Raw genomic sequence first — 14054 nt, 5'->3', positions numbered from 1 at the left:
TGAGCCAAACCAAAGGGCTTTGGGCTTTTAAATTTAGCATTGAACATAGACTAGGATTTGAGATTTAATCTCATAAGAGTGTTTTTGTAATTTAAAATATTAATTAAATTAATTTTGCATTTTAAATATGAGTTTTATCATGAAATATAGAGGATTTTGGTGTTGGATTGTCAATATGGCCGCAACCCTCTAGATTTCATAAAAAAACTCAAATAAAAGAAAGGGTTTTGATCCAAGATTTTGAAAATTGATGGTTACTAAACTCTCAAATTTAAAATTAAAATTTAACGATAAAAATTAATTTTTTAAGATTAATTTTTTAAAACAAAAAAAATGTTCATAGAATGTTGTTGTCTACACTCTACATCTCTGCAACATCCGATCATTTTTTTGAATGTCATAGGGTGAGCTCAACAACCCTCAGTATGATTTGAAATCTTACTAAGTTAGTAAAGGTGGACTTGGTCATTGTTTTAAAGAATAGTGGATGTAGACATCGTAAATTTAAAACATTTGTTATAAAAGGTGAGCTCAATGAATTCAGCGTATGCGACTAGGTTTCTCTAGAGGTGGAAGATAAGGTATTTTGATCATTTTTTGTAAGTTTCTCGTAAATATGATTTTGAAAACCATTCGAGTTGACTCACCCGATTCATCTTAGTATCATTCATGAACGAGATCAGATGTCATGATTGAGTGACCACCATTTCTTCTTATTGATTCAAAGATCTGGAAAAAAAATTGCCATTGTGAGCCTTTTTCATATCCAACATGGCTAGATACTACAATTCATTTTTTTATTGGGACAATGATTGTGAATGGACTCTTTATTGAGAATATGTACTAAATAATCCTCTAATAAACAATATGAACCATTTAACTCCAAGTTACAAAATTGAAGATTTTTTCAAAGAAAACACCTAAAATACCCTTATAACAACTTTACAGAGTGGTTTCATCTAAACATAAAACGGAATCAAATAAAAAACTTGATCAATTTATTTGGTTATTAATATTTATTTGAAATAATAATAATAATTTATTTATTTATTAAGAACTATTAAAAAATTTAATGTAATCTTATTTGACTCGACTTGCTAATTTTTTTGTTAAATCAATTTGATGATAATGATGACTATACTCATCTCCATCATCATTGTTGTAATCATATCATCATCTATGTGAGTTAAAGATTACTAATTTTAAGAAGAGAAAACAAAATGTATTTTTTATTGATCTATAATCATAGCCAAGGGTCAAGTCATTAATTTTAAAACATAGGAATACTTCAAATATTCTCAAATAAACATGTTTATTTAAACCTAAAAAATAGTTAAAATGGTAATTACGACATTTTTGCTTCAAAAATCTTTGTTAGACCAATATTTGATAAAATGAGTAAAGAGTCCATAATTTAAAAGAAAGACTTTTTTGACACATATTTTCAAAAAATAGGTTTTTGCAGTCATTTTTCTCTTTTATGTATTTTAATGCTATGTAAGTTTAATAGCATATTCTTGTTTTTTATTAGTTTAAAGCAGATTCCAATAACAAAGATTCAAGAACTGAGAGAACAAGAAATAAACATCACACCACGCTTATTGGTAAAATTTCAAAAATTATACATAGAATATCTGCCCAACATTTAATAGACTCTCATGGGGAACATTGAAGATCACACTGTTCTCCCTACATATCCTCCTAAGGAATGCATATATGTAGTCGATGGCGATCTTCTTGATCACTTGTGAATCCCTTCTCGCTCTCACTACAGTGTTCCCAAGTATGTGCACCACCCCGGCATCTCTACAATTATTTAGGAACTCCAACTCATCCACCTCTGTCTGACTACTTGTCTGCCCCGACAACCTCTTCATGCTAACGGGCACAATCGAGTCGTTTGATGACATTGTAAGTTCCACATTGGAAGAGACCGTATTGTTGTTCTCTGTCAACAAATAGTCTCTTGACCGTTCTGTCTGTGCCCTATCCAAACTACTCTCGTCAGAGTCCGAACATCCCTCCATCATGGACTCGAGACGTACAAATATAAATAGGCTATCAAAGAGCATTTTCTCAAAATTATCATCCTTCTTGTGTAGGTCTTTATACCCGTACCTTGCAACACATCGAAACATGTGAAAGTTCTTCGGCCCGATCCGTTTTATAAGGAACCTTTCTTCTTGGGGTACGGTATAGACGGGGAGGTACTTCACACATACAAAGACGACGGAGGAGTGGATAGCGGGAAGGTTGGTTATGAAGTGTGAGAAAATCCGAGGCACCCCACTCGCTAATTCGGTGTATACAAGTCCAATCCCAGGGACCCTGACTAAACCCAAACTTGGGCCAAGACCTAGGATCCATGCCATGGAAACCCTACTGTGCATCTCCAACTCGTACCGCTTCACTGTCCCGTAATGCCAAACATACATTATGAGGAGAAATGCGGCCGCGATCACTAGCGGGACCCAACCGCCTTGGTCGACCTTGAGAAGTACTGCTGAGAAGTATGTGCACTCCACAATCAGTGATAAAATGGTGAAGATGAGGACTATAATCCAATGGCACCGCCATACAAGCAACATGATTAGAATCATGAGGAACGTTGTTACCAACATAACTGTCACAACTGCGGTTCCTGAAGATAAGGTGTTATTAAATGTGATGAGATAGTTATCGATAGAGGAATGAAGGATGTTATTTGAGCAAAGTAAGATACATGAGTTGTGTCAATTGGTTATACTTTCTACAAAGAGAGAATGAAAACAAAAGAATATTTGATATATTTGTAACTTGAGCAAAATTCGCCAGTGCCAACGGCATGGGCATCCTCTTTAGGGTTAAAGGGGTAAAATGAAAAAATAATAAACTTGGAGGGGTATTATAAAAAATCTTTGAGATTAAGGGGGTAAAAGAGGAAAAATAATAAAGTTAGAGAGGTATTATTAAGAATGGGGGAGATGAGGAAAGATAATAAAATGGGTTAAAGGGGTAAAAGAGGAAAGATAGCAAAGTTAGTGGGTATTATTGAAAAAGGGGGTAAAAGAGGAAAGATAGCAAAGTTAGTGGGTATTATTGAAAAAGGGGGTAAAAGAGGAAAGATAGTAAAATTTGAGAGATTTTATTGGGCAGGAGGAGGGATAGGAAAGACTATAAAATTGAGGGGATGAAGAAAAAGATAACAAAGTGGTAATGTGGACCCCGCGATGGGATGTTTAATGCCTTACAAAACTGTAGCAAAGTGGGTCCCACAATCGTGTTTTATTATATAGACAAGAGTTCGCTCGTGCCATAATAGATATAGCTAATATATTATCCGTGTGAAAGTTGTGTCTACGTCTTGTAAAAGAAAACTAAAGTTGAAGGCAAATTGCAACACATAGTTCAAATAGAGAGATGTCTCGAGGCATTATCATGTGAGAAGTGGATTATAAGTTGAAAAAAAAATCTAGACAATAAATTTAAGAGTTGCAATCTAGAGCGGCTTCCCATTCCTATAACAACATACGGTGTCTACATGCATGTTTTGGTTAGATTTAAAACACATAGGGCTGTGTGCACGGCTTGTTTAGGAGCCCGATGTGTCATTAATTATGTCAAACAAACTCTATATGAAACACACCAAGTGATAAACTCACCATAAGCATTGCCAATCTGGGTTTGATTTCTGAATCCAGCTGTGACAGCAATGCAGAGAACCATAAGGATCCAATTAATATCTGGTATGTATATCTGCCCAAGGAACTTTCTAGATGTATGAACGACCTTGACCCTCGGAAAACAACCAAGTGCAAGAGCCTGCTTGATTATTGAAAAAGTTGCCGATATCGTGGCCTGGCTTGCAACAATGGCAGCTGCCGTTGCCACAATAAACATCGGCCAGTATATTCCATCTGCAAAAATAGGAATTCATGTCAATCTTTCACCGGAAAATAAAGAGAACTGTTATTGTCATCCCAACTTTTACTTAGTACACCCCAAGTTCTAAAATTATTTATCACAATCTAATTAAAGATTAAAAACACACCATTCAAGCACTACAAAAGCTTGGTTCAAGTTATTATCTCAACGTTACAAAGCATTATAACACATTCAAACAACTTTTAACAGTTGTTTACATTGTTGAGTGCTATGTTATCCACCTCCACTCCAAGGTGTCACGTGCTCACGTATCGTGCCCCAGTTTGACCCGTGACTCTCTTATATGCATAGTTGTGCCTTCTCTTAACACCAATTGATTTTAGGTAGAGTGGTTTGCAACATGGTATCAGAGCGGCACAGTCCGTATAGATCACTGGTTTGAGTCTCCTCGAAGGAACTTTTCACCCTTATGGATGAGGGGGAGTGTTGAGTGTTGTATTATCCGCCTCCACTACCAGGTGTCACGTGCTGACATAGACCCAATTCGGCCTATGACCCTCTTACATACATGTTGTGCCTTCTTTTAACACCAATTGGTTTTAGGTAGAGTGGTTTGCAACATACATTACAATTAGGATTTGGCTCATATAAAATCATATATCTAACTAATAGATATCTAAACAAAAAACCAGAAAACATAGAGTTTCTATTGGCACCCCAACGTTTACTTATTCTCAGCCATTGACTTAAAAAAAAAACAAAAATTAGAGTATAATAAGTAAAAGTTGGGGTACTGAAAGTAGCTCTCAAAATAAAAGGCAAGTTACACTACCCATATAAAAAGATGACAACATAAAACAGGAGACAAGAATAGACCTGGAATAGAATGATAGAAGGCATCAATTACATGATCAGGGTTCTTCATTAGGTAAGCGGCTTGTCCAGAGTATGCCAAAAGAAGGCAAGGGAATACAACTACCGTAAAAGCAATCTGAACAGCTAATACAGGAAAATGGGCTAGGTCAGCGAAGAGTGCTTCTGTCCCTGCAACAATAATGTGCACTCATTAAGTCACTAAAATACAATAAACAGCCATATGGAGTGTGGAAATGAATATCAACAATGTTCTGTTACGCATACGTTGCAAGTGTTTGAGAGACGGATAGTTGAATGTGAATAATAATGTCTCACTAACTACAAAGCCTAAATATGTAAAACAATTGCTTAAATGAAAAAAAGCCATAAAAATACTACATCCTTGCGTTATTATATTTTTTAAATATATTTGAAAAAATTACTATTATATCTAACTAAGTAAAACATTGATGATTGTTTGCGTTCTTATATGATTGTTAAAATAAGATAATATGAACATATTAATAGAGCATGTTAAAATAAGATAATATAAATACTTAACTAATAATAATACATTTATACTAATGGATAAATATGATGTGCAATTTTTAATTAATGAATATTATTACAATTATTATGTGTAATTTGCATGTCCTTTCCACAAGCAATCTATCATTTTTTATAGATATATAATTTTATCAAAGTTTTTAAAATAAAATTTTCAAATATATATATGGGGATTGTTTAAGGGATAACATTGTGACACCGGTTTTTGTCCTATATGGTTGGGACAACAATAAAGATCATCCTTACAAAAAATCAGCCCGTTCTGAAACTTCTAACTCCATCAAAAGTGGTTTATAAATAATTGACGGTCCACAAATCTTGAACATTGTAAATTGGGGTTAAAAGTTTTGAAATGGGCCGATTTTTTGTGAGGATGATTTCTATGGTTGTGCCAACCATAGAGGACAAAAACTGTTATGTCTTGAGCCCGATATTTTTTGTGATGATGATCTCCTCACCATAGAGATCATCCTCACAAAAAACCAGCCCATTCCGAAACTTTTAACCCATATAGGACAAAACGTTGGCTCCCTAAGCGTTGGCTGTTGAATGCTACCCTATATATATATATATTGTGGACATTTTAGTCACACTATAAGATAGGGACACGTACCATATAAGAGATAAAACAGTCCACTTAGATGGGTTGAAAAATTAGTTACCAAATCCTAAAATCAAAGCCAAAAGTTGCATAAACAAAGAGAGAAATGATTGTTCGCCGCCTGCCATAGGAGTATAGAGCATGGTGCCAACTGATAACACCCAGAACAGCTAGAGAGTAGGCAAGAAAGAGCTTCAAGAAGATAAGAATAAAACAAGAAGCTACGGTCAGACTAAAAGGAGCCAACTAAGTTGGTTCAACCTCGGAAAAGACTTGGGGTTCAGTAAAAATCCAAGACAGACCTAAGTAGAACAAGAGTTCCTTCCTAAAAAACCAGTTTGCTCATGAACACATAGTCGGGCTCAAGACACAACTTGCACTCAACTAGACCCACAACACGAGAAACAAGTCCAAGTTAACATATAACACTGAACTCGTCCAACATGAAGTACAAAAAAAATCTAAATTAGATTGATGGGACACTTAGTGTAAAAGATATTTTCTCACATTTAATAAACCTACAAAAAATCTTTGGCAAGTGATAGGTTCATCTCCCAAAGCACTCAAATGCCCTCCAGCAGAGCAGATCATCCGAGTCAGTCGTGTGGTGACACTTGTCCTTAAACATCCATCTATATAAACAGAACCATCATACTAAAGAGGGGGACGAAAGATGAGGAATGAAAAGAGAAGAAAAATAAAAATCCTAAATAAGGAAAGATGATCCTGTAAGTTTACAATTCATTTCCTTCTTATTTATCTCTCCATTGATTGTATACTAACAAAATCGTCGAAGGAACATTGGCAGGCACCACACCGAAGCCCATCCTTCAACCTTCTTGCCTTCCACCATTTTAGTGACCATGAAGTAGCAGAGGTCTCAGACTGCTGTCGCAAAGGAGAGAAAGCCGAAGAATGAAGTGGAATCAGTAGAAGATTGGTCCCATCACCCACCATCAACAATGAAGGAAGATCGGGCCAATCAGAAGAAGGGGACCATCAAGTTAGCAAGGGAAGAAAGGGGTAGAAGAATAGAGTTTAAAGCCATGTCTTCCAATATAAGGAGACATTTGACCCAACACCAACAAAGAAGGAGAACCGAGCTCCCCGATGAAAGGGAGGTCCTGGCCTCTCCAATAGTAAGCTGGAAGTGAATCAAGACACAACTCGAGAGAAAAGCCGAGGGCCAAAGCGGAAGTCGAAGCCATCAGCCAGAGAGGTAGGTCATAGCGCCAAACACAGAAGAAAAGACACCTCCTGAACGGTGGAAAGCCCAAGGGCTTTTAGACGGACTCGAAGCTGACAAGGGAAAGTCTCAGGCCAAGGAAGCCACTACAAATCGGCCAAGGTCGGACCAACCAAGAAGACATCAAAGGAGTCGAAGAGAACTAAAGTTCATCCTCGTGAAGGAAAAGACGTAAGACCAAGACCGATCTCAGCATCAAATATCGACACACATCTCGAGGAGTGAAAAACCTAAAAACCCCTCCACATGTGTAATGATTTTCTAACACCCCCATCTGACACACACCCCTACACCCCCCATCACAGAATCGTACATCATTTGCCTTGGGATGAGCATAACCATAAAACTTTTTCTTATGTATCCTGAGGCAAATGATCTACAGTTCTATGATGGGGGTGTGTCTCAGAGGGGGGTGTCATATTATCACAACTATATATATATATATATATATATATGGGGTAGGTTCAACGGCTAATGAAAAAAGCCAACGTTGGTAGCCAACGTTTTGTCTTATATGGATTTTAAGTTTTTGAATGGGCTGACTTTTTGTGAGGATGATCTCTATGGTGAAGAGACCATCCTCACAAAAAATCAGGCCCAATCAGAAACTTTTAAGCCATATAGGGCAAAAATTGTATTTTATATATTAAATAACGCCTACGTTAGGGAGCTAACACATTTGTCCCATATATTGGTAGAATTTTACTATTGATCGAAATATTTACACCAAAAAATTGTATTTTATATCTTAAATTTGATTATTTCAGTTGAAATTCACTGCTCACTGGAATATTTCATAAAATGAACAGTGATTTTCACCAAAATATATACAAAAAGAAACTATAGGTTAAATTCAGTATCAAATCTTGTGGAAATGGAAATATGCCAAAATTTAATACTATGCTTGTGAGTACAGTGCTTCACAGATGAGTTTGAAAAGAAAATGCATAAAATTACACATTAAGAAGCCGACCTGTGATACTTAGCATGATCCCTCCAAGGGAGTTCCAACCACCCCGCCTGAGAAATCGATAAACGTAAACAGGAGAGAAAGCTTTTAGAACCGTGTAACCATGTTTCCATATGTTGAAAGCACCAATACCTCCAATTAAGAGAAACCAAAGGAGGACAATTGGAGCAAAAAGCCACCCAACTCTGTCTGTTCCATAATGTTGCATGCTAAACAATCCGATTAATATTACTGTGGAAACAACTACAACTACATCTGTACCAAAGAGAATGAAATAACTATTAAGTTCAAAGGTTTCAAACCCAAATGAAAGCAAGCCAAAGTGAACCTTATTTTTATTAGAACAATTCCAGATATAGAAATGAGCATAAATGTGATAAAGCACAAAAGCAAATATAATTTCGGTAATAGAACTATACCAGTACTCATCTTGGGGTGATCTACCTTGATCCCACCAGTAGCCGAAAGGACTGCCAACAAAATAGTTTTAACTCAATCTCTACTAAAGGAATGGAAGTAGAAAGCCCAACGGTGCAATTATTACTTATTAGCAATAGTAATACTAATAAGAATCTTATTATACAAAAGACCAGTATAAAATAGGGCATAAAATGTCGGATTTTATCTGAAATCCGAGTGATCCAAATCCAAATTAAGCGGGTTTGGACCCTTGGAGTTGATCCGAATAAAAATGGGTCGAATATGGGTTGATGTCCCTTGACATGAGTCGGATACGGATCCATCCCTATATCCACCTAGATCTGAATGAAATATTGTTTTGAGAATTATATTTTTATGTTTTTCAAAATATCTCTTTTCTACTACTTTAATATAATATGATTTCTTATAAAATAAAAGAATTATAATAGTAAATAGAATAATATAACAATTAGAAAAGACATACAGCAAAAAAATGTTGAATAATCTAAGATTATTTGATCCAACCGACCCGAATCAGGCAATCCGGTAGGGTTGGATCCAGAATTAGTGAAAGCAAAATGGTTTGGATATGGTTTTAGCTAATAGGATCCGGTTCGGATATGGATATATATCCGGCCAGAACTGACCCGTTTTAAGCCCTAGTATAAAATCTAGCAAATATGTTATAGAAAACATGTGTTTGAGCATACGTGTAGCACAGCAAAGTGGCTCAAGCAAGCATGATTTAGACCTAACAGAGAAGTTGCCAACTTGGTAAGTTGGTAAATTCTGTAAGTGGTAATACCACAGACCTGGGATCAAAACCCAGCCTTCAACCTTATACCTATCAAAAAGGAAATGAAAGAAAAGGTTAGACCTGATATTGCCGGAGTGAGAATCCCATCACCTATCACCATGCAAGTGCCAACAAGGACGATAATTAGAAGTGTGTTCTTCTTGTAATAATGTGCCTCCAACCATCTCTTGGTTGTTGCAGCAAATGATTTCTCATCAAAAACACGACGACTATATGTTGTTAGCTCCTCATCCGTCCGATGTTGATTTGGAATAGTATTTATTTTAGCGTGTCTACAGAGTAGTGAATACAGAGCAAATGTTCCACCTACGAAACAAAGAGAAGGTCAAGCTTACTGGAGGACATCATCACCCAAACAGTGTCATCAAAAGCAAAGCAACAAGGACACTACTTCTCAAATTTTGTTGAGTTGTGCACATAAACCTGACACAAACAGTTGTTCTTAATACTTTCTGAGTATCTTGTTTTTACTATTCCTTCATCAACTCAACTAATCACTCTAATTCTCTTATGTACAGTCATAACTCATGAGCACTTATAAGTACAAATATTTCATTTTTCTGTGAGAGTTGAAGTATAAGTTGCTTGTTAATCAGTGATCACATTTTTCTGATTCATTATAGAGAGATTATATTGCCACCCCAACTTTTGCTAACACCACACCCCAATTCATAAGTAAATAACCAAAGAATTAGCACACATCTTGGGGTGGCATTGGCAAAAGTTGGCGTGGCAATAGAATCTCTCCAAAAAAATTTATCATTTTTTTTCAAATAAAGATTAATTTCATGTCTTCTGATACATTCCAAATCCATGGCATATCAAGCAATACAAATCATTCTTTAGTGAAGTTAACACCATCAATGAAACTAACACTACAGTACTTGATTTTGGGGTTCCTGGATGAATTAGGGATTTTCGCAGTAGTATAAAAGTTTTTGCACATCCCTTCCAACTAGAGATCTCTCATATATTTTCTCTTCGGTACTCCTTTTTCACTTGGACATAATAGCCACCACTAAGCCTAGAGGCTACAGATGGCTGATAAAAAGCCCTCAGTCGTTAGATGTCATAGAAGATGAGATGCAAGCACTACACCAAAATCAAACTTGGTACCTTAAAACCAAGCACCCCGATATGAATACAGTTGGGTGTTGAAAAAGTGTGTTTCATAACTATCATCTTCATGAAGAAGTGTGTGGAGTAGCCCCAAGGATTCACGAACCCTAATCAACCTCGTCATGTCTACCAACTAAATAAGGCTACTTATGGCCTTAAACAAGCTCCCCACGAATGGTTTTAAAAGTTAAGTTTATTTCTCCAAACCATTAGAAAATGTTCACATTTAGACATTCTGTGAGAACTCCAATATTAGTATATGTAGATGACGTTGTTATCACATGGAACAGCTCTTCTTCTATCTGCTTTCATTGCTCATATCAATCCAAAGTTTGCAATAAAGGATGTGGGGCCATTACACTACTTTCTAGGAATTGAGGTAGTCATAATACAAATGACCTTTCTTGAGCTATTCTAAATATGCCCTTAATTAGAAATAGAAAGTAGGAGATGATGAGAGCTAGGGTACAACTCTAGAGAGAATCTAATCACCAAATTAGAAAAAGAAATAAAAGGACGATCTATATCACTAGATAGAATCTAGTCACTAAGCTAATCAAGGGTAGAGACCTAAGGAATCTCCAATTCAGTACAAATCCTTGAAGATACACATTTGGCTAAATCTAGCACCCAAGAAGATGGGAAGAGTGAAGTTGGACTTCTAAGGCAAGGCACATCAGAAGTCAACTAGGAGAAGTCGGGCATGAGAAATTTGCCAAGATGCATCTTGGCCATATTGGCCAAGTATTGTCAATGCGTGCCAAGAGACTTCCAATGGATGCCACATGAAACAAAAAAGATACAAAAAGTGTTTAAATCAAACTTAACTTTTGAAGATTTTATTTTGAAATATGAAGCTATCAAATCCTACAACTCAAGAGAATGATTATCTCTATTGCTGATTCTATAATTTTCTATTAAAAAATCCGAAACCCATTGGGAGGAGAAATCTACTATTTTCAGGCTAATTGCAGATGTTGGAAAGACGACCTCACTTCTGAATTTCAGTATATTGCTCCTTCATTGATGGGTGTACTGTATTCCAGAATATATGATACAAAAGACCATAATGTAACCAAATCTTTCAAAACAGACACATAAGCATCTGTGATCACATATACAAATATATAAATTTCTGTCAGGATGTGGTAGCTCAACATCTTTGATCCTATTTCATATGCTTAAATTATATAAACAAGTTCATAGGGTGAGATTGATTTGCCTTGACCATTATCATTCGCCCTCAAAACCACAAAGACATACTTGAGGAGTGGAATGAGTGTAAGAGAGTATATAATCATTGAAAGAGCTCCAATCACTTCCTCCGGGTCACTGATTCCACCAGGAAATGTATTGTAGAATACATACAAAGGAGATGTGCCCAAGTCTCCATAGACCACTCCAAGACTTTGGAATGCAAGTCGCAAAATCAGTATCGATGAAAATGTCTGCATAGGAAACAAAATGAATTGGTATCATGAGTATGTAAAGAAGTCTCAAATTACTACTCATCCCCCTCCCCCCCCAAAAAAAACGGGCATCCTAAAGATGAATCCATATTACATGATTGATGGACCATTTGATGCCTTGAAGACATGAATTTTAAATCGATGAATTCGACACAGAAACATGAAGAAGCTCTAGAAACAATTATTAATTTATCCTAAAGAGCACAAGATACAAACCGGATTCAAAAACTACCTCGACCAACAGATAATCTGCGTCTTAGAAACCAATCCATGGACTTCTAAATCTAATTAAGTACATAATTAATGGACTAGTAGAGGCCTTGAAGACGTGAATTTTGATGAATTCGACATAAAAACAGTAAAGTACGACACAAATAAGCTCAAGAAACAGTTTCTGATTTATCCTAAAAAGCAAGAGATCAAACAAACAGGAAAGTTTAAAACAATTGAGAGTGACTTTATTGATAGAAAAAAGAAAGAAAAAAACAGGCAATAAAGTGATTATATCTCACCTTTTCTCTGTACATACTTTTAAGCTTTCCAGCCTCCTCTTCCATGGGTTGATCAAGTTTCTGGTCCAAATCCCACATACTTCCTCTGTTACAACTCTCTTCATCTGTTGGTGTTGAAGCCATCCAATCCAAGAATCCTCCACCAAACCAAATTGTTCAAACTCACAATCACAATTTCAATCTTTCTTCTCCTGATTTCTCTTCTCCCTCAACAACAACTCAATCAATCAAACAAACAAACAAAAACCCATCTTCTATATATAAAAAAAAAACTAAAACCAACCCAATTTTTTGCTTAATCTTTCAACTCAAATCATGAAAAAACCCATCTCCCAAAATCGATTCTAAATGAATGAAATAAGAGAAAAGAACCGAAACCCACTTCAAAGAAGCTCAAAAAAGACCAAATGTCAACTTGGTAACAGAACCTACTCGAATATAAAACAACACGTCTCAAGATCAACTCCTAAACAATAAAAAAAGATATACAAAAAACTAATATATCTAACTTTTGTTCTAATTTTAACTCAAAATCTCAAGTGGGGTCAACCTGAAACAGTCAATCTCAATAAAAAAGCATATACCATTTAAATTCTCAGATACCCATTTGAGAATTTAAGACTAGAGGTTCCACTGTTGCAGTCATCTATAGTAGAATGGGTGAACCGCCATTTCCAGAGCTTTAGATGAATCTGTTTTCGCAATTTCGGCTATCTGACCTCATTATAATGAGTAAAAGTAAACAAATCCAATTCATTGATGAGAGAAAAAAAATGAAGATGTAGTAGAGATTAATTTGTCGTTTCTACAGGTTTCTGGATGCTTGTTTTAGTGATCTTCCATTAGCTTTCTTAGAGACGTTTCTTATAAGAAACAGAGTTTTCTCAGAATAGTTTAATTGAAAAAAAGAGAAAAATTTAACATTTACTGAGGCTGAAGAAGTGAAGTGGAGATCGACTCAAGCAAGTAACAGATACAGAAGGATCAAAAGTCTTTGGCTGCTTCTGCTGTTTCTTGCGCCTAATGCGTTAAATTTGATTTAACGCGTCTAATTTTTCACAACCGCGTACATTCCGCGTGCATTCATTATTATTCCATAATAAAAGAGAGCTGCTATTGGCACTCCAACGTTTACTTATTACAACCTAACTATAATAGGGCAAATGATCATTTCGTCCTCTACCCAAAACATGTTTTCGAGCGAGTTCATTGGTAGGTATTCTAATTTAAAGTTTTCATTTCGTTGATCAAAGGTAATAAACTCATTAATGATTACTAGTAATCCCGTTGTTAAAAAATAAGGATATTTGACTTTAAATTTAATTGTGAGATCGTTACTTTAAAATCAAGAATATTTTTTATTTAAAATTACCAGAGAGTTTGTCAATTTAAATTAGAATACCTACCAATGAACTCACTCGAAAAGATGTTTGGGAATTAAAATGAATAGTGTATCGAAATCAATTTTTTTGCAAAAGTTACATACGTTTTGGAAAAATCTCATTAGAATAAACAAATGGTAAATTACCATTTCATGTGTTGAATATATGGCAAAATTTTAATTCAGTACACTGTTTATTTTAATTCCCAAAATATGTTTTCTAACGAGTTCAT

At 35.5% G+C, this 14054-nt stretch overlaps 1 protein-coding gene across 3 annotated transcripts; it reads right to left on the bottom strand.

Moving 5' to 3' along the window:
- Positions 1–1571: 1571 nt before the first annotated feature.
- Positions 1572–13440, bottom strand: LOC147388233 (potassium transporter 10-like). Of its 3 annotated transcripts, none has more exons than XM_086420550.1 (8): positions 12441–13440; positions 11682–11907; positions 9401–9646; positions 8523–8573; positions 8107–8358; positions 4741–4908; positions 3642–3896; positions 1572–2632 (listed from the first exon to the last, which is right to left on the bottom strand). In XM_086420550.1, the coding sequence occupies exons 1-8, from the start codon at positions 12561–12563 to the stop codon at positions 1620–1622; spliced, it is 2334 nt and encodes a 777-aa protein (XP_086276676.1). In that variant the 5' UTR covers positions 12564–13440; the 3' UTR covers positions 1572–1619. The 3 variants fall into 3 exon arrangements, with proteins under 3 accessions (XP_086276676.1, XP_086276675.1, XP_086276677.1); XM_086420549.1 differs by having other exon boundaries at positions 1572–2641; positions 12441–13437; XM_086420551.1 differs by lacking the exon at positions 12441–13440 and adding an exon at positions 12161–12301 and having other exon boundaries at positions 1572–2641.
- Between the last annotated feature and the right edge of the window lie 614 nt (positions 13441–14054).

The sequence above is a fragment of the Akebia trifoliata genome, chromosome 13, assembly GCF_017979445.1.
Source record: "Akebia trifoliata isolate Shusen 1 chromosome 13, ASM1797944v1, whole genome shotgun sequence".
In the NCBI taxonomy this organism is placed as follows: Eukaryota; Viridiplantae; Streptophyta; class Magnoliopsida; order Ranunculales; family Lardizabalaceae; genus Akebia; species Akebia trifoliata.
This window is presented reverse-complemented; position numbering and strand designations above follow the sequence as displayed.